The 21,250-nt window shown below is 37.9% G+C and overlaps 1 protein-coding gene across 1 annotated transcript in view; it reads right to left on the bottom strand.

The window, feature by feature from the left end:
• pcdh11 (protocadherin 11) overlaps positions 1-21,250 on the bottom strand; it is a 125,568-nt gene that overhangs the window by 51,079 nt on the left and 53,239 nt on the right. Inside the window, exon 5 of the mRNA XM_079667879.1 lies at positions 4,101-4,136. Coding sequence (XP_079524005.1) covers positions 4,101-4,136 — 36 coding nt within the window. The remainder of the gene's footprint in view (positions 1-4,100; positions 4,137-21,250) is intronic.

Here is a 21,250-nt window from a genome sequence, read left to right on the forward strand (position 1 = left end):
TACTTATAAAATATGGCAAAATGGCATCCTATCACCAGGGGCACTAATTGAAACAGTGACCTCATAACCCAAAATGGATTTCTGGCCTGTTGAGTTTAGTGAATTACTTTCCAGATATTAAACCCAGTAAAAGATTTATAATTGCAACTTCCCATCCTGATAAAGATTGGATGTGTATTAACAGGTTGAACTATGTCCTAGTTTCCCTCTCACCCAGTTTAGACACAAAATAAGTGGAATGTGTGTGGAGGCTGAGACTTTGATTTGTAAAGTCTTGGGGATCACAGGAGTGTGGGCATTTTCTTCTGAAAGGTGCAGGCCTCTTTGATTTCTCTGGTGGTTTACAGAAGTTCACGTTGCGACCTTTCTTTGGAGCTTAAAAAAGAAAAACAAATCCTGTGTGGGGAGCGGTGTCTGCTATCATGTTCGCGATTCCTCCAGAAAACAAACCGCACAGTTACACTCGTTCATTTTGTGAGGCACCGTGGGTTCTGTAGATACCACTGATTTCATATTTTTCTTCAGTTTTTGTCATATCATTTCCCTCTACTTTGACAAAAAAACGAGGAGCGAGGCCATCTGATAGCTTTGAGGTAATGTCGGTAAAATTGTCATAGTGATATATTCTGTTGCTTAAATTCCTGTCTTCACATGACTCCCTGAGTAGCATCATACTGCCTCACACTGTATAGGAGCATAAAACACATAAAATATAATTACGCCCTCAGCTTCGGTTATTGCGGTGAATTTTATATATCCCATTATTCAAACTGAAAAGAGATTTTTTTTCAAAGCAAATATAACTATCTTGATTTTCTTCATCGCTGTAGCAAGAAGAGCAATATGCAAGTCCCGAATTAAAAAAACCCATTATTAAAACAACCTCCTTTAAGCTCAGGAGGAGGTGATGTCTCTGTGTGAAAATACTTTACCGCTTGTTGTTCTTTGATAAGACTAAATAAGGCTTAGAAAATTGGAGTGCAGAAGAGTGAAATAAAGTCTGCCACTAATGAAGGACAAACTGCCAAAAACTAAGTGCACAAAAAAAGCTTCATTTAAAAACTATCAGAGAGGGTTGACTAACCTAAATCCACACAATTAGCGCTCTGAAAGCACAACTGAGTGGTTTTCAATGCTGTGAAGTTGAAACAGCTAGCTTATTATTCTATTTACTCGATTCATCTAGGTCCCGAGGCCACAAATCACTGTGTGTGTGTGTGTGTGTGTGTGTGTGTGTGTGTGTGTGTGTGTGTGTGTGTGTGTGTGTGTGTGTGTGTGTGTGTGTGTGTGTGTGTGTGTGTGTGTGTGTGTGTGTGTGTGTGTGTGTGTGTGTGTGTGTGTGTGTGTGTGTGTGTGTGTGTGTGTGTGTGTGTGTGTGTGTGTGTGTGTGTGTGTGTGTGTGCCTGAGTGAGTGTGTGCCACCAAGTAAAAGACAGGTGAGAAATAAAGAGAAAACGGGCATGCAGTCAAAGAAACGAACCAAAAAACACACACAACCTTCAACCTGTGTGAGATAACAACTCAAAAACAAATGCTTTTTGTAGCCGTTTATATTTATATATTTATGTTTATATTAAGAAAATAAAACAGCAAAGAGGTACAGTATCTGTTCATATGCACCATACACATTTCTGACCAATCTGCAAATATTTTATGCAGGACTCCTTTGAATTAATCTTGTTTCTCCAGCACAGTTTGTGCATATTTTGCTGCCAAATGATGAGGTATATTTCTAAGGTTCGGTATGAAAGAGCTTTTTTTCCACTCCTCATGCGGATGTATTCATTTCCTAAGACAGAAAGGAGAAGGATACCTTGTTGGCAAAATCATATAGTTCTGTGTGCCATGTTTGCCTACGCTTTTCAAGGAGTCTAAATATCTCTTGTTCTCAAACAGCGTTGGCAGCTGTTTCTCCAATTACTTGAGGATGCACGAAAAAAGTCCAGGTTCCAACAAAAGAAAGAGCCCACTTATGGAAGGTTGGCAGCTCTACAAAAAGCAAGCTTCCTCTCCACATGACTCTAATTATTGGAAACTTGCTCCAACAATGGCATCCAGAATCTATTAGAACAAACAGCTGTCCGTGACAATTAGGAAATAATCATTTTGCATAAGGGAGTGTGTTCATTTTAGGCGGCTGTTTATTCAAGCCCATTCAAGTTGGTGCAAGATGTTAGGAAAAGCCGCATTTGATTTTACAAATGAACCCAATGCTAAGACGTATATAATTACAATGTTAAGTAGAACAAACACCATTAAATGGGATGGAATAAAGACAACTTATGCCATCAGAAGGATTGACTAAGGTGAATAAAACATCAATGTTGAAAGACAAACATGACAAACATTCACAGAGGACTCAAGGTGAGTGTTTTGAGAAGCATTATCACTTATTTAAAGAAGCTGCCAGAAATCCATAAAGCAAAGACAAGCTGCGGTAAGAGATAAAGACCAAACAAAGCCCGTTCAGCCAGATAAAACACTGCCTTGAGAAGTATGTACACAGAGATAACATGAACAGGAGAGATGGGTGCCAAGTTCTACCATATAACAAGCCAGCCAATCCAAAACCCTCCCTCTGGTAACCACCCAGACAATAGGCAGATTGGGCTGGATTCACACGTTACAGGATTAGAAGTCTGTTATATTTAGACGTAGAGGGAATAGCAGCCTACAACCATGTCCTTTAGAAGGCCACGACTCTGAGTTTTATTAGGATGAACGTTACCCCCCAACTATTGCTCTCTAGAAACAGCAAAGATTTCAGTCCTACACAGAGAAGTAGTTCTTGGCTGACAACCACCTCACTTTGAGTGATAAACAGGGACCACTTAGGAGTGAATCAGGGGAGATTGGCTCTGCCATTTCAGATAAGGATCAGCTTGCGGGTACACCTAGACCTGCATAAATCTTTTCAGAGGAGATGGTGATTTGTCATGTCTCACATATCTTATAAGGAGGAAAAAATAATAAAAACAGCATTGGCGAAGTATTTCTCCCAAAGGGTTGTGCCACATGTTTCTGCTTGATGTCAAGATCGGGCAACATCCACACAAATCTGTTAGTGATTTCACTTTGTGGGTGTGTCCTTCCTTTTTGTACACGCTGTTCCAGCGCGGCCTATTATGTGTGAGGTGATATCTCACTGTTTGTGAAATGATGAGTTAGCGGGAACATGCAAGAAGGAGGTGATTGTAGCAGCTAGTGGGCAGACAGAATACTGGCTGATTTTTGACCTATGATTTATTTGTTTAAATACATTGTAACTGTTAATGAGTCATATGCTATGATCTTTCTGTGCAACAAGAAATATGACAGTATTAATGCAAAGTATATCCCTGAATAAATCCACTTAAAGTAATATAAGAAATATTTGACCATTTTAGAATGATTCTTTGAGACTGCTCAACAAAAACTAGTTGGTACGAAATACAAAACCTGCGGTGTACACGTTCTCTGTGAATTTAAAATGTTTGAGTTGAAACTCTGACAGCCCTGCTCTCAGACTGGTGAACTGTGAGCCTGTGTGCAGACATGAACTGCAAGATAAAGAGAATAAAGCGGGAGGGACTGACCACAACCCCTTTGGATTTAATGTTTTAAAAGGAACTGGGAAATGCCCTTCAGCTGAGATGAAACATTTACCTCAACAAGCAAAAACATCCAATTGAGAGTAAATACATTGGCATTTTACTCTCAGCAGAACATCTACTTCTGTTATATGTACATATGTAGGATCACAGAAACCCACGCACAACCTCACATATTTAAAAAGCTTTATAAAAAAATCAAAGATCATGCCATGAAAGAAATACATAGATAAGTTATTGCTTATCTGCTTATCTTAAAAATGGTTTTCTACAAGTGTTTCATGCCTTTTATGGTTTCTCTCTTTTTAACCCACAGAACCTTTCAACTGAAGTTACAACATTAAACTCTAACTGTGGTTTTCAAATGGAAACAATTATGTATATTCCTGCAAGAAATAGTATAGGGGAGACATGCCGATTTGTTTAAGCGGTAACGTGTGAAAAAAGAAAGCAAATAGACATTTTAATGATGTAACTGCACATGCAAGAAGGAGCAGAGAACAGACTTACATTCACAGAGGTTATCGTGCCGAGTTGACAGGCCTCCTGCAAAGACAAAAGAAAATTTCACATCACTGTCTGATTGTAACTCTGCAGAGGATTTACTATAGGAATGGATATGTGAAGCAAACAAAGGAAACTGCAGTGGGATCTTTCCAGTCAAGAGTTCAAAATGGACACCCTCATACATTTTGAGGTTTAAAATGTATTTTTTGTTATGTTTGACTTGAGATTTAGGATACATATTGATTCCTTCCTCATACGCAGAGTTTGTCGAGCACATAAACGCTGGGTACGCCAACAAACCGACTGCAGAGCACACACCCTCTCCCCAGAACTGTAGAGAATAGGGCAAACCTGACATCCTGACAACACAAGCCATACAACTGACACTTTGATAAAGATGTTTTCTCTGCATGTCAGAAAGGAAAGTGAGCAGAATATCAAATGAAGCATCAAAAATTAACAATAAACAGCGTCAAGCTTCTAAATTGGGAACAAAAGACACCCGCAAGCCTGCGAAATAGCATCCTCTCTCTGGGGACTGAGATAACTCACAGAGAGATAAGAGTATTTAATTTTTAATCACCAATTTTGTTTTCTTTGTACTGTGTATAATAATCCAAGTACATGACTTGATTTGCAAAGAAAATAGAAGAAATCTGGCAGGGAGAAGCCACTGAGACAGGGGGAGAAGCAGAAAGGACTGCTGAGGTGGAACGGTAAAACAATGAACAGGAAACAAGTTCATGTCAACAGATTATCCTGCCATAATTGTTCACTAAGGGATGTTGCTACTAACTGAGCGATAACGGTACAACCAAAGCCATTCATCAAAAACAAAATGGAGCTTCAGGGTGGAGAACCAAACTAAATTAAGAAGTAAGGTCTCCAAGCTTCTGACAGATAACTACCTGGCACAGTGATATCATTTGTATTGAAAAGTATTTATCACAGACTGTACTATATGTATACACACATATATATATACAACATGTTTGTGTGGAGACATATTAAGACATTTGGGAATTGTTTACCATTTAGACAACTAAAGTCATGCATGCATAACATTTAATGCTGAAATGTTCTGATAAGGAATGGTAAGTGTGGTTGATACTGTATATACAATTATTATAGGGAGAATGCACATGCAGGCTTTGGAAAAAAATGTAATATAGACACGATCTAACACATAACATGTTGTGCATACTGTATGGTGACATATATAGGTTATAAAAAGCTCTTATAACCTTGATATGAGCTAGAATTATTCATAACGTACTTATCACTACACCGAACTGTCATTAAGTCTGGAACTGCTATAGCACTAACCTCTAATAATTAATTGACAAGGATAATGAATGTTTTAACTTTATGTTTGAGTATATGAGATGATTTTTTAATATAAATAATTGCATATTTGAGCACACCAACATTTGTCAGGTCTATTTGAAGAGTAACTCATTTGCATCCACTGACTGGTCATTTAAAGCAAGGGTGTTACTTGAGGCTGCCATCAAGCAGTTGTTTCTTCTCCAAGTAATGTTTTATTCAGCGTCTTGTGACACACACTTCAAGTTAGAGACCTTGCCAACCAATTAAATATATGATAATGTACATGGGAGATCTGAGAAGGTGACCTATGCTTGTCTCGTACTTAGATGACATTCAAAATAGTAGTTGTACATCTGATTGCTGGAGCCCATAAATCAGAGAGATATCTATTTTTTTCTCCTCAGCAAGGATTGGTCAGTGACCCTCTCTCTGTTATACGCCTCTCAAACTAGTGGTTTCAAAGCACCCACATGCAAGCCAGGGAGAGAGAGTTATGCTTAAGATAAGTGCATTTGTTGGTGAACCACATCAAAGTACAGAGGGATGTCTAAGCGAGCAAAGGCAGTGGAGCTTGAACCGAGCCTTTGATCACCCCAGGCACTCTGATCATTAAAATATTGGATAAATAATTGATTAAAAACACCAGACCTTATTGTGTTCTGTTTCTGTATCCAAATGAATCCCAGTTTTGAGATACAGTGGCTGCACAATGAATACATGCATGTAGTAGGGCTGCTCAATTAATCGTATTTTTAATCGCAATTACGATTTTGGCTTGCAACGATTATGAAAACAAAATAATCGAAATAAAACGATTATTTATTAAAAAAGTACTGTTCAATTTTTTTTTCTTCAATAAATGGATGTTTTCAAAGTAAATGGATAATCGTTTTTAATAATTGTGATATCAATTATTGGCCCAAATAATCGAGATCATGATTTTTGCCATAATCGAGCAGCCCTAGCATGTAGGACTTAAGGAATCATATAGCATAGCATGATATGGAATGCATTTATACACGCGTGAAGCACATGCTCACTATACAGTGCAGTCTATGAGTTCCCCAGCACTCAGTTACAGTACCAACCAGAGACGGGCTGAAGTGCTGCAATAACCCCTGGTCTCCAGTGAGGGTCTGAGCTATGGCATGGCAGGCTGGCACAGAAGGAGGAGGACTGGGTAATAATCAAAAGGCCTTGACAGAAGGTAGGTAAGAGTGCATTCCAGCTGTGCGTAGGTGACTGGAGGGTAGCTAATATTACATCTATGGCGGGAGCCTGCAGTGTGCAAGAGAAAGACAATGAATCCACTGTGTGCATAGCAACGATATTAAAAAGATCATTCCCATCCGATTTTGTCGATACGCTAATAATTTTCCTTCACTGCATTTATCATTACATTTATAGTATACAAAATAATCTGAATTAATAAAAATATCAACACCTGGCCAGAGAATTATTTATTTTATTACCATACATAGCTCGAAATTCCTGAACTGTTGTATGGGGAGGAAATAAGGAATAGAACAGAAAGATATCTCTTAATAATTGTGAGGAAACAGCAAACCTAATTATTAATTACAAATTTGAATTACAATTCATTGACAATTCTTAGAGAACTATATTAGCTAATGTTGTGTTCCTACAGCAACACTCTAAAAACATAATTTTTGGAATTCAAGCACAATTAAAAAGCACATGTTCTCAGCCCCTAAACTGTGTGTAAAACATACAAAACAGACTTGTATTCAAACAATAATAACCAGAGGTACTGTTTCCCTAAAGCCATCTTCAAACCCACAGCCAATTAAATAACTATGTCTGGATTTTTCAGGTCTTGTTATTCCAATTTCTCTGATGGGATTTTCCCCTGACCTCTCTGTCATCAAGCTCACAAAGCTACATGTCAACATTACATTGGAATATCAATCAACTTCATTTTCCTACTGCTCATTTTTAGCAATTACTAGAGCAGGTGTCAAAATGATCAGATTTCCAGCTTCACAAATACATATTCTTCATAATAGAATCAGTGAGAAAGAAATGTTTATATGTCCTATAGCTAAATTGGCTGACCTCTTGAATCTGTCAGGAATATGACGTCAGAGTTGAATTATTTAAATTAGCATCTTTAGGCAAGTTTGTGAAAAACAGTTTTAAAAGAGTCTATAATGCGATAACTTCAAGCTACAGTGAAAACCTTAAAACCCCTGATCCCTGGGGTCCCCATGCTCCTAATAGTTTAACACTAATGAGATCTGCAACTCCCATCTCTATAGTCTCGAACATTTCCAGTAGACTTCGTAATGTAAATACCTTTGAAGGTGTGAAGAAGGACCGAGTGAAGCAAAGGGACAGGAAGCTGGATAGCTAGCCAGTTTCTTAAGCGGCTAAATATTGCCTTTGTGTATTTCACATTTGTTTTGAGCCAGATTAAGGTAGTCATTGGTGTGGCTCACTACCTCGGTTCTCCAGAAATATTAGGACAGTGCCACTGTCTACAATTTGTAGAGAGATTGGGAGAAAAGCATGTAGCCTGCTATCAAGTGGTTATCCCTGAGCTGGATGTAGCTAAAATATTAAAAGAAAATTAACAGTTTCTTCAGGTGTCATATTCACACATGCAAACATATGCACTCGTAATATAAATATTCACAGTGGAAAAAACTTTGACGTACGCCATCTGCTCATGTGTGCAATCGACATGCATATCTCACCCGAGAAACAGTGGGCTGAGTTCAAGTTGACATCCCTTATATTTCTGGCGAACGCAGCATGTCTTAGGGAGCGTGATAAAACTGTTGCAAACAAAACACCTCCTCATCAAAAAAGGCTAATAAAGTCTTCAATATACTTAAGTGTAGCCTTAAATAAATAGAATCCCCATTTCCCTCTGCATTGGTGTTCAGTTGTCCAAAGTGTATTGACGTAGTTATTGACATTCAATAAAGGGAAACCCTCTCAGCAAACCGCTGTGAGTGGTATAAATCCTTTACACTTCTTGAGTGTGCACAAGGACCAACTTTGCTTTAACACAATTACTAGACAGCAATAATGTCACAGTGCGTTCGAGCCAATTTTGATTTACAAGTGGACAACATGTTGCCTTTCCATCAGCTTATTATTATTAAGTGGTCCTCTATATATGTGCTTCCCCTGGACAATCACCCCCTCTTGTTTCACTCTTAGCAAAATATTGATCCTCCCAGTGTACCGGCCCCTCCTGATTTCATTAGGCTAGCTGCCGTTAATTACTCCACAGTCTAACCTTTTGCTGTTTCATTTGGACCGACAAATTGGGTGAATTAAAGAAGGGAAGGTGGAAAGAGGAAAAAATGGGAAGGGAGAAGAAAAAAAAACTCCCTAGCAGCTGTAGTGGAGAGCCCCCTCCTCTCTCTGTGGTGCTTGTGTCAGAATCCCAAGCGGCGTAATAATTAAAAAAGTTCATCAATTTTCTTTTTGCTCATCAAATTATGCAGAGGGAGGCTACTCCGGTAATTGTTGCAGAGGATTCATTTACGGAACCATACCAGCTTGATCTAGTGTGGTTATCTGGGGAATTTTTGCTTCTTTATGTGTTTGTAAAAGATGTTGCAGCTTCAAACATGATGATCATTAAAACACAGTTTACACTTATTTATTTATAAGGATCATGTGGCAGACCAAAATGTGTTTTACACCCTGTTCCTGACACACCAATCTGTGTACTTAGGGAAGGTATTATGAGAGATGGATATGACACATGACTTCAAAGTTATAATTAGACTTTATTTAATACCTTATGTCATGAGATTACATGCGCGGTGCATGGCATCTAAAGCATGCTTAAGTCGCAAGGGAATGTAATTGATTAACCATATGAGACTGGGAACCAGATGATGAGGACGATGCTTTTAATCCATGTTAAATCAATATAGCCACTTCCTACACATCAAGGGATTATTGACAGAAATTACTACCAGCTATAATTGCTGATTTACAACACATGAAATCATTTCTGCCTTTCTGCATCAATGTGGATGTGTACAAATGGGTCAAAATCATTCGCTGGCTTTAATCACCTGATCAAAGTGGGACAATGTTTCAACTTGGAAACATTTCCAACCAAGCGAGTGACATTTATAGGATCTTCCGGTTCCTTAATACGAGAGATGCCCTTTCCTCAAGGTTGAGTACATTCTAGTTGAAAAGATTTTCCGTGATGCAGAAGGAGCCATTCAGAGTACTCCCTTTGGCTGAGATAATAACTTCATCATAATTAGCTTGTGGTGCTCAGGAGTGTTGAATTGTCAGTTGCAGTGGGATCTGGGCTGATTTATTGCTTGATTTAATTACGTATCAAAATTCAATTAGACATGCTTCCAACCAAATTTAAAGTGAGTTTTGTCAAGCTGTCCCTTGAAATCAGGCACGGCTTGAAGGACATCCTTCATAACACAGTGACATCTAACTTAATGATTATCGCTTACAAAAAAGATTACTCTTGTGCTTAAAGATGAAGATGGAAGAAAAAAAATGCAATGCCAGTTTTAGAGCATGTGTGCTTTTTCTTTAGTCTTCCATTACTTGTTTCACATCTCAAGTGACATCAAACAGCATCAAATAGTGTGACACAGACCTTGATTTAGTACTGATGTGAGGAAGGTTGCAGGTACTTTACTAAAAGAAGGTACAGGACAAAATGCTCTTTGAGGTTGACTCTGGCTGAGGAAGTGTCTGACTTTCTTTACCCACATCACTCACTGCCTGCTAATCCCTTTTTGCTCTAGAGTACACTAGGGAAAAGAAGGGGAGCTTTTTTTGAATAAGTGGCACACCAGCCTCCAAGAGCTACATTGATCTTTACTACTATGCAAATCCAGGATGTCATGGTGTCTGTGCTAAGAAGGGAGGAGGGGAATATTTCAGCCAGGGGTCTCAAGTGGTTGTAAATACACTTATTGACAATTGTATTGGGTACACCTTGGTATAACTGTATATGGCTTTTATTTGAACATCACGATCGTAATTTCACTTTTGAAGAATAGATTTAACATGGGGCCACACATGTCCCGTAGGGATCTTGATCTATCCGGACTTGACAGAATAGTTTTTGCAGTTTTTCAGGGGCGTGAATTCTGTGAACATCCCACTTCACCTCTTCTCCAAAGTGTTTTATTAGGCTGTGATCTGGGGACTGTGCACACCATTGAAGTAAAGAAAAGTAATTTCCTGAAACCATCTTCAGAAAATGACACATCATCTTGCTAGAAAAAACCCACTGGAAAAAAGTCCACTGTTAATAGCAAAAAGCAAAAATGTTATTAGTAAACCAACACCTGGCCAACTTAAGATGTTTTCCTGAGTTAATTTACGCTCCAAGTTGTTTCCTACAATATCAATTAGTAATTGCATTGCAGAGATTAACACTTTGTTCTAAGGGATATCCAACGTGTATAATTGCATCCTAGTTATGGTCACGTTGGCACATTTTAGCTTTTTAATCTAAGGGTATTTATCTGAGTGTGCAAGAATATTGAATTCAACGTTTCAATACACTTCTCCTTAAAGCTACTGTACTATACAAATGTTTTCCATCCATTAATGGGTATTGCTAGCACATGTTTTAGCCCCATTTGGCAGTAATTAGCATTAAACCAGAAGAACTTAAGCATTGCATTTAAGTGCGATTGTTGGTGTTAGTAATATCAAACACCATGTGCTTTCGGCTCTGTATTTTCACCCATGCCAATGTGAGGAAATACCAGTGCCCTGTTTTGCGGCATTGATGCCTCTTTACTATCAAAAAGCTTTTTTTCGCCTCAGATTTTCTCCTCAATAAGCACATGTCACATAGAGCGCTGTACGTTCATTTGTGTCTTGTTTGGTAGTAGCATGTCAGGTGCAGCTGTAACAATGCATTACCTTAATAAAACCAAAAGCATGTTTCCCTTTTAGCCATAGCTGGGTAAAGCAGAGGAATAAAGTAAAAAGACACAGGGAAAAGTTTGTTAATGAGCTCCATTGTATTCATTTACCTTATAGAAATGGGTCCGTTCTGCCAAACAGCAAGAGTGAGCTCCCAACGGGCTTTACGGAGCTTGGACTGTACCATTTGAGCAGGGGGGTTTCATGGTTTCAGGAAATAGTTTTTTTAAGTGCCCTTTTTATTATTTATGTTATACATTCTAACTCTTATCATTACACTTATTTCTAATAGCATTAAAGTAAAACAAAATATTAAATGATTAATGAAATAAAAACCCTATGATGTTTACATCAGATAGGAGAAGCCGTATAATCATACAATCAGGTTTTGACCATATTCATATTGCAACATTAACAAATATCATCTATGCTCTTAAAGAGATTGAGTTTTCCTCATCCTGTATGGCACGTCAGAATCAATAAAAACTCAAATTACCACAATTTGTTGACCCCATTAGTTAGTCAATTTTCTCTTAGCATCCACGTATGTTCAATCTCATAGTGAAAGTTTGATTAAATAAAGCAAATAAATTATATTTTTTGGTGTTACAGTAGTTATCACCATATTAACATATGTGATTCCAGTGACAATATACTATAACTTCTTTGAGAAACATGCTGTCTTCACATAGAGACTTTTTACAGAGAAGTACAGAAGACTGATACAACAATAAGAGTTACAAAAATAACCTGAAGCTAAACATCCACAGACTATTGAGCTTGTGGTGTACAACCAGAAGAACGGGAGACACCCTGCTGATTTTTATTGAGGGAGAGTACTGTAGGTGAATAGAGGGGACTCATGTAGGAACCTTGGGGTCCACATAGTAAAAAAAAAATGAAATTGGACACGATTCACAAAGATGAAGCCCTCTTCAGAAGGGACAGAGCAGTCTGTTCTTCCTGGGGTGACTCAGATCCTCTAGTGTGTGCAACATGCTCCTGCAGAGCTTCTATTAGTCTGTGGTAGCCAGTGTTCTTTGCTTTGCCGTGGTGTGCCGTGGTGTGTGGGTTGGTGGCATCATGGTTTGGAGTCAGCGATCTATACAAGCTGTTCAGCAAGGGCAACCAAATGATCAGGTTAGAACTGGTTAGAACTGGAAGCCCCTTGAGGTATTTTTGGGGATTTAAGACATAGAGATACGTCAGTAACAATCACTTGACTTGTCTCGTTATATTTTAAGCTTTGTTGATCTTGTTCCGCTGTAAGTCGATTAATGAGAACAAAAAAACTCCATACAAATCCGTATGTGATAGAACACAAAGCTAAAGTCATGATAGTAGAAAATGCTTCAAATATGAATGATATGATGAAAAAAGCTAAAACATTTAAATTGTGGAAGCTTCACACAAATCTTCAACTCAGAGAGCACAAAAGTTCTAAATGATCACTGCCGTTTCAAGGGGACTCCCAAGATTAGGGTGAACAATTCACTATCCAATTCTGTAATATGGCCAGAATCTACCATTCTGTTTCTTAGTTATGGCATTGAATAATGGCCAGAAAAGTGTTTTTGCAGAACATTATGCTTTGACATTGACCACCTTTTGGATATAAAATGTCATCACTTATTAATTTGATACTACTACTACTATTTGCCTGGAATTGTGTCATAATTAACGTATTAATTCTTAGGGATGGCAAGAAGATAGTTTTGTAAGCCCTGTGGGACCTTGAACTCCATCCTTCAGCCACCACGATGTATTAAGTTATTCCTTCAGTCTCACTGGCCGTCTTTGATGGATGAAATAAAAATCCCTCCAGGTGTTATTAAGGATACACTTTCACAAGAAGGGAACAGATGCGCGTTATCAGAAACCTTTGCTTTTGACCTTTGATAACCAAAATCAGTTGATCCTTGAGTTAAAGTGAACAATATTCTGCCAAATTAGAAAATGTTGTCTCAAGGCTGTCCTAAGAAGTAGTGTTCACAAAATGGGACAGACGAGCAACCCAAAAATATAATTTCTCCTACCAGTCAGTGAGATACAAACAGAGATGCAGGATTTGACTGAAATGAAATTAGACTTGCTGTAGATATTGGTGAGATATTGGAGCCGTCAGGTTTGGCTGGACCATAAGGAAACTTCCAAACCTTGTCTGCATATGCAGTCTGTCTGCATAGTGAGTCACCTACGCTTGACTCACTGTCTGGAGGAGTGAGCTGCATTAATGCGGAGGTGCATGTAATAAAGTGGCCACTAAGTGTACTGTCAAAGAGGAAAGATGGTGGAAAAGAGAATAGAACGCCCCTTGATGTGTCAAAACTTCCTTTTATTGAGATTGACTAGTAGCGTGAAATGTTCATCCGTTTGATCTATCTCCCATTGAAACATCTGACAGTTTTCTTCATTGAGACTGGCAGAGCCATTGTCCATAGACTGTGATGTGCAATGACATACTGTATCACAGGCCCATGTTTGAAGCAAGGAGAGAATGATTGTCATTCTCTGACAAACATGAGGCAAAATGATAACACAGATTAATGATTTTTTTCAGAACATTTATGGAAAATATCTCCTAAAACTGGGAGTTGCTTCTGACTTGAATTTGAAACAAACTCTCTGATAGTCAAATGGTTAGTTACAATGGCATTTAGCTTATTTTGATCTGGGTTTCAAAATGTATTCACTGCCATTCTTCACATATCATCACAAGCATAAGGATTTCACAAAAAGCGTGTTAAACATTAACATTCCAACGACTGTGAACAAGCAGTGATAATACTTCACTCTAAGAATAAACCCTTTTTTCTGCTGAAGTGTAGACAGGTCTTCGCTTCAAAAAATATTTCATTTGTTGCTATTTCCAGTGATATGTAATCTGAGCACTCAACATAGATTATTTGTATCATATTTTTCATGGAGGAAAGGCATTGTGCACTATGCTTGAATCTAGAATAGACCTCTATATACCATTTACTGTGGTTGTAAGACATTCGTTTTTGTTACCTGTTTTGATAATAAAGAAAACCATCTCTGTCCAATCCATTGCCTAATTATCGAAGCATTATTGGCGAAATAAAGGGACTGTTTCTGGTCAACAGAGAACAGTTTAATATGAATAACGAGTACACTTTAATAGCCAAGTTTGACTAATTATCATTGTTTCAAATGTAACACAGCCTCATTGACGCTGTCAAGGTAAATGATTGTGAGAAGATTTTAAATATTGTACATTTGGATGTTTTTGTTCAGTATCATTCATTGACTGTCATTTGCTATCATGTTCCCTTCTACCAGTGACGTGAAAATAAATGCTAAAGAACATAAGATTGGCTGACATAGTTGTTAACAGAAGGACTCTGCATTCACAGAAAAAAGAACAAGTTGTTGCTTAATAACAGCATCATGTCATCAACCAAGAACACAAGAATCATTTGTTTTACGACTGATAAAATAAAATAAGAAAATGATCTACAAATGTGAAATGCACGTATAATGTAACCCATATAAATGTGAAAGCCGAGCTAATTATTCAGCAGTTGTTGGAAGTTACGCATGTCTAAACTCACAGGAAGATGAAGTAAAATGAAATACTGGGTCATGGCATCATTTCTCCTTCTGTGTTCCTTAATGGTGACTTATACAAACAGCATATATTTTATCGAATTTATTTCTGCAACTGACAACTTCTTTCCAATATGTACTGTAACTGTCATGTCTTGAGAGGGAACAGAGACAATCCTTCTTGCAAAGCCAGTGGCACAGACTTGGTAAAACATTGATAAAGTGCAGAGACAAGGCTCACAGTCATATCCCCATTTGCTCCACGCATATCTTTCTCAAATATGTTGATGTCAGTTTTTCTGGCAGTGCAGTCAGTTAAAAGTGTGCCACTGATGTAATTCAAAAGCCACTGAGCACAGAGCTGTCTCTCTTCCCCAGCCTCAATTGGGGTCCATAACCATCACCAAAACAAACCTCTCCTCACTGCCAGGGTAATTTTTCTTCCTCTTCCACCACTGAGCAGCAGTCGTATTAATATCTTTGTAGAAGGCGAATGTGTGCTTCAGGAGGCCGGTCCCCTGTGTTTTTTTTCCTGAAATCTCTTGCTGTTTCTCTGGCCACAGCCAAGTGCATTAACATATGTTCTCACAGTGCACAGTGCTACTCTGCATTGGTAAATGCCTTATTACAGCAAGACCAGCTCTGTGCTCTTCCACTGAATATCCATAAGTAGTAAAACACAGCCATATCGGCTCACTCAGAACAGTAGGGATGTGTCTCACATGACAGGGGGGCTCCTTAACATTTTGTCAGAGGCCCTCTTTGTCAAATTGATATTCCGCCTACTCACAGTAATGGCGGGGGGTAATAATGACAAATAAAGGCAATATTGCTACTGTATGGTACACACTGCGTGTAATAAGGTCATCTGCTGGTTAGGTTTTTTTTTCCTCACGTATTTATGCCTTTTTAGCATGCAGAGTCAAATTCTCTCAGTATGACTTACATCTCCAAAGACTACGCCAGTGTGAAATATGCAAAGGCAGAGGGTGAGAAAAATATCCTTTGCAATGATGCTGCATGTTCTTGCCTAGAGAGCTTACACGCTTGTAATCATTTCCAAACTGCAATTTCCTATTATTATTCCATTTGTTTCTTGATTTTCACAGAATGAAAGCATAATAACTATGTCCTTTAAAATTTAAGTAAAATTGGGAGAGGATGTTCACAATGGTCTATCATTTGGTAATGATGCACAAACTACAGTGCACTGACTAAAGCAAATACATATAATGAGGCACGATAAGACACCTCACGTAGTGTAGTGGGATATTTTTGACAAGACATAATATTTTACTGTTAATTCAATGGCTGTCTGAGCATGTATTAGTTATATTTCAGAACTAAATACCCTCTTCAGCTCATAAAACACAGAGGTGATGACATCCAGGGAAACACTTCACATATTAACAAGAATTAGGAATGCAGCTGGATTAGCACCTAAAGTGAAAGTGTTGCTTGTATGACAACCATAAATTGTGAAATTGGAGAAATGTCGAAACACCCGCTGGGCTATCTGTGAATGCAGCAGGCTGATTATTATGTTGATTGCTGCTAAAATATGGCTTTGGGTAGAATGTGTTTGCAGATATCAACCGGCCACTGAGGTCTTTTCAGTTTGTATGCTTGCGGTCATTGGCTCTTCAGGAGTTTTGTTAGGATTTATTTTTCCTTTCTAATTTGGGCGATCTTTTCCTCTGTATGCCAGAGACACAGATGTGCTGTGTTGATCTGAAGAAAGACTCTGAAAGAATGTGAATCAAACACAACAGAGAACTTTTCGTCTTCTCCTTGTGCAAAGAACTGAGTGCTGGCTGGGATCCATGTCATCCCACGGCACTGCACTGACTTATAATGGTAGGGAGGGAAAAATAAGAGGCGAGGATACATGAAGGCATTGAATAGTATTTTGCTCATGAATAAAATCATTAAAATATTTTCTTTAATGTTAGACTATTACTGTGAATCTTGGAGTTTTATTATTTATTTGTATGAATTAAAGTTTTTAGATTAAGCAGGTTTTAATTATAAATTGATTTATATTGTCTTCATTATTTAATGTTTTATTTCCATTTTGACACGCCAGATCACCTGAGGACGGAAGTTTTGTTTGCTTTAACTTTGAAATCTCTTTCTTAGACAATCTAGTTCGGTCTGCACCACTGTGCAAACTAATGAAGCCTCAAAGGCTTTGTTTAAGTCATTAAACATGGAAATCTAACTACACGGTTTTCTTCTAATGGCAAACAATTACATGACAACAACCTGGCTAAGAAAATCAATGTGAGTGAAAACTCATGTGGTTGCATTGTTTATGTTTCAGCCAAGGGAATTTCATGTCTGTTCAAGAATACAGAATGCTTGACTGGTCACTCAAACAACACAAGAATAATGAAAAAATGTATATATAAATAAAAAAGCAAACTCTGTTTCACTGGCATACTAATACATCCCATCCACGTCCTCTATGTTTTTCATTAGTCTGTAAGAAAACAAACATCACTGTAAAACATATACGTGTTACTAGTCAGTCAGTGAAGGTCTTAAGGGATATACATCTCAGAAAACAAATGACCCCAATGATGATTTTGGTAAAACAGTCAAACCTTTCTCAGTCAGTTGGAAAACATATCCTCAATCTCAAAATCTGTTTTGTTTTAATTAGAAGTCATTTGGGTCTAAATTAAAGTAAACAAATCACTTTTATCTGTTGACATTTAATTGTCTTTCTACATCACAGATCAATGCTGCATTTTATCCTTGCCAATGTAACATTTAACATTAAGACAATCTATAATACTCATTATATCCATTACTTACTAGCCTGCTACTTATTGTATTTATGATGCAGGTGAACCAATGCTTATTCTAAAAGAGCACATAAAATACAACTGACGCTGGTAAAATAGTGTTGGCAACAAAGATGACTGATTATAACTGTAATATAAACCATAGCCACAATTTATCATTAAAAAAATATATCAGTTCATTTAGATTTAAGTTTTTTCAGCACTTCTTTATTAAGCTGGTGAAAAATACTACCACATGTTTACACTAAGTAAGTAACCACTAGTGTGAAACACTCAGAGATGGAAATTACAATTTTGTCGAATTAAGCTCAATTATCTTTTTTGACTGACAATTCACTTTAGTTTGTTCATGATCTAAAGAATTCCAGCTAAATAATAATTTCATTCTGTTGGTGATTAAAACTTAAACTAAGCCTACATAATCATTGTTCATGATTTCAATAGCTCGGAATTTGCATCAAAGTTAGCACATGTCATTTTTTCTGTCGCTTCTTCTGCTTTTAAAGTGGGCTTTTAACCAATAAGTAATATGGCTAATGACTGATGAATCAGTAGTTAGTTCAGACTGTTAAAAAAATTGGTTTAGTGTTACAGATGTGTCTGTAAATGACTGTCTTACTGCAGGGAGTAGTAGCTGATGCATAAAAAACGTCCCAAATATAGCGTACACTTAAACTGATATTGATTGTTTTAGGTGGGCCTTTCTTTTATCTGGCTCTACAGAATATACTTTTATCACATACACCGTAACTATTCTTCCACAACACTTTTTGTACTTTGCAAATCATACATATTTGTTTTTAATTGTCATAGTTCAGCCTAGTTTACTCGCCGAAGAAATTAAGGCCACATAAATATGCAAAGAACACCTGGTGAGCCAGGGCAGCAAATGTTTAGCAAAATAAGTTGTAGAACAGGCCCTGCCACACGGACCTAAGAAAGGGACTGAATGTTTTTTTTCACTTAAATATGGGTAGCTGACACAGCACCAGTCTATCTATGTTACATGCATAACAAAAACATAATGCATTACAATTATAATGTCTAGAATGCAAATATTTGTTGTGTTTCAGTCAGTTGCTGTCGTGCATGTTACATACACTTTTCGTCACTTAGATGAAACTGCTTGGAGTTTTTATGTTTAAAAACCACACAAAGTTTACAGGGAAAATTCCTCCCACTGTTCAACACTACATCAACAGTGGCAAATTGCTTTTACACCAAGCCTGTTTAATGAATAATCCAATCATGCATTAATAGCACAATCTACGGAGCAGTGCTCCATGTTTAGACTCTTTCTTCATTTGAAACGCAGTTTGCAAATACAGAATTGACTGTTGACATTGTGAAAAAGAAGTGATTAGAAACGAAGAGGAGATATTAATAATTACATTTCTAGTGTTGACATATAAGTACAATCTATCCTGCTTTAAGTTGAAGATCTGAGCTTACTGTATCCTTTAACTATTCTTTACTTTTGATCAAAAGGCAATATTATTTATCATGACCGCACCACTAATGAAACAAGTGAGGACTGAGGCCGGTGCTTCAATTGCATTTTGTCTTTGTTTAGGTGCAAGTTGACCTTGGTCCTTTACATTCTTATTATTTATGTCACATCTAAATTGTTTCTTTTTTAATATTGTTCCCCTTGCTCTCTTAATCTTAAGATTCCACTTTTTCTATGGTATTTTTTGTTTTATTAATTGATTTTACTGTGTCCTCATTTTATTTAATAACTGCAATGCATGTCTTGGGTTTAGCTGTATAATTGTATCGGAATCTTTTGTGTTCAAAGTTGACATACACCTCAATACATATGCACTAGCATGAAGCTCATTTACTGAGGTGTATTTTATTGCAGCAGATCGCGATGCACTTTAAAAATACATCTTGGTACACTTCCAAGAGCTTTTGCGCGTTTCATATGAACACCTAAGTAGGATCTGTGAAAGTCACATTTCGCCTGCATTAAATATAGTCCAAATCATTACGGTGGGCCCTGGGTCTTGGTATTATCCAGTGGTGGGGCTAAGATGCTTATACATAATATAGCAATCTGGGGGACCAGGCAGTTGGACAGGATTCCTGGAGCACACAATGACTTCCCATTAATGGGTTGCAGAGCATCAGGAGAGCCCACCCTGAGCAGAGATGTCCACGTGGATGTGGCCCGTGGCACAGGGGTACCTGCTCCCAGCCATCTGCACTGATTTGACAAATGATTCTATATCAAAGGCCTCTGCCCTGATTTGGGTGGTAATTGATTGGAAGTGAGGCACTCAAATCCCTGATTGGTTTAGCTGGATGTGGGGGGGAATCCTGCTACAGAGAGAGAGAGAGAGAGAGAGAGAGAGAGAGAGAGAGAGAGAGAGAGAGAGAGAGAGAGAGAGACACTTGCACTTTAAGATAATTCAGCATGTGTGGGAATTTGTATCTATGCTAGAGTTTTATACAGAACCATCCATGCCATCTCTGTGTTTCTGGATATCCAATTTGTTAGTGTGTCCATGAAGATTGGATTTCACCATTCAAAAAAAGGAATTTGGTTCGAAATGGAATATTATTGATTTGTTCCACATGGAGGTGTGGTCTGATGCAGATATATGAGCATGGCGAGCCGACTGAGAAAGAGGAATGGATTATATATACCTTAATCTATTTCTCCAGAATTGTTGATGCTATTATCCCTTGTTGTGAAAATTGTGTGACAGAAGAGGGATAACATCAAACATGGAGGCTAGTCATTGTTAGTGGTTCCCTTTGGGATTACCTCAACCTCACAGCAGACAGACATAAATGACATCCTTAATACTTATTGTATATGAAATGTAATCTGCTTTATGTAAGACATATATTTGAATTGGTTTAAATATTTAATTTAAAAAGTACATTTCAAGCAGTCAAACATTCTCTTGACATGACAAGATGACATAACTTTCGCGGATTTTTCATTCAAATTCCAAGTATTGATGTGAATTCAATCATATTTACAGTGTTCAGCGTGGGGCGTTATGAACCATGCAAGTATCTAAAGCTTGCACAATGTAAGCCATGCTGTGACCAGCTCTACGAGTTATCCAACCAATCATGTACCCAAATGGCATGGTGGATGTTCTGCACACAAGCCAGGAGACTGCTAATGCAACTGTGACAGTGATGCAACAAACATATTGGCCTGCCTCCTTTATTAGATGGCAGGCTGGCTGCACCGCATACCTTTTGCCATTTGACACAGACATGTTGTGCTTACTAGTGACAGATGCTGCACAGCACTGGTCCCAGAGGTCACAAATGACCTTTTGGATTGTCTTTTTTTCAGTCACAAAGAATTATTTGTTCGACGATGGCCACCAATGCAACCCCAGGCACCCTGATGGGGCCGTGGGTTGTTACTGCTTGTCTTCTCGGATCACATTTACCTCATATGTATTGTGAGTGTGTGTCTGAGACGAGTTGAGTGAGTGAATGTGTGTGTGTCTGGTGTGCCTGCACTTGCAAGGCATTGCATTTTGACATTATGTGTTTAGGAAGATG

Source organism: Notothenia rossii (assembly GCF_949606895.1).
Source record: "Notothenia rossii genome assembly, chromosome: 3".
Lineage (NCBI taxonomy): Eukaryota > Metazoa > Chordata > Actinopteri > Perciformes > Nototheniidae > Notothenia > Notothenia rossii.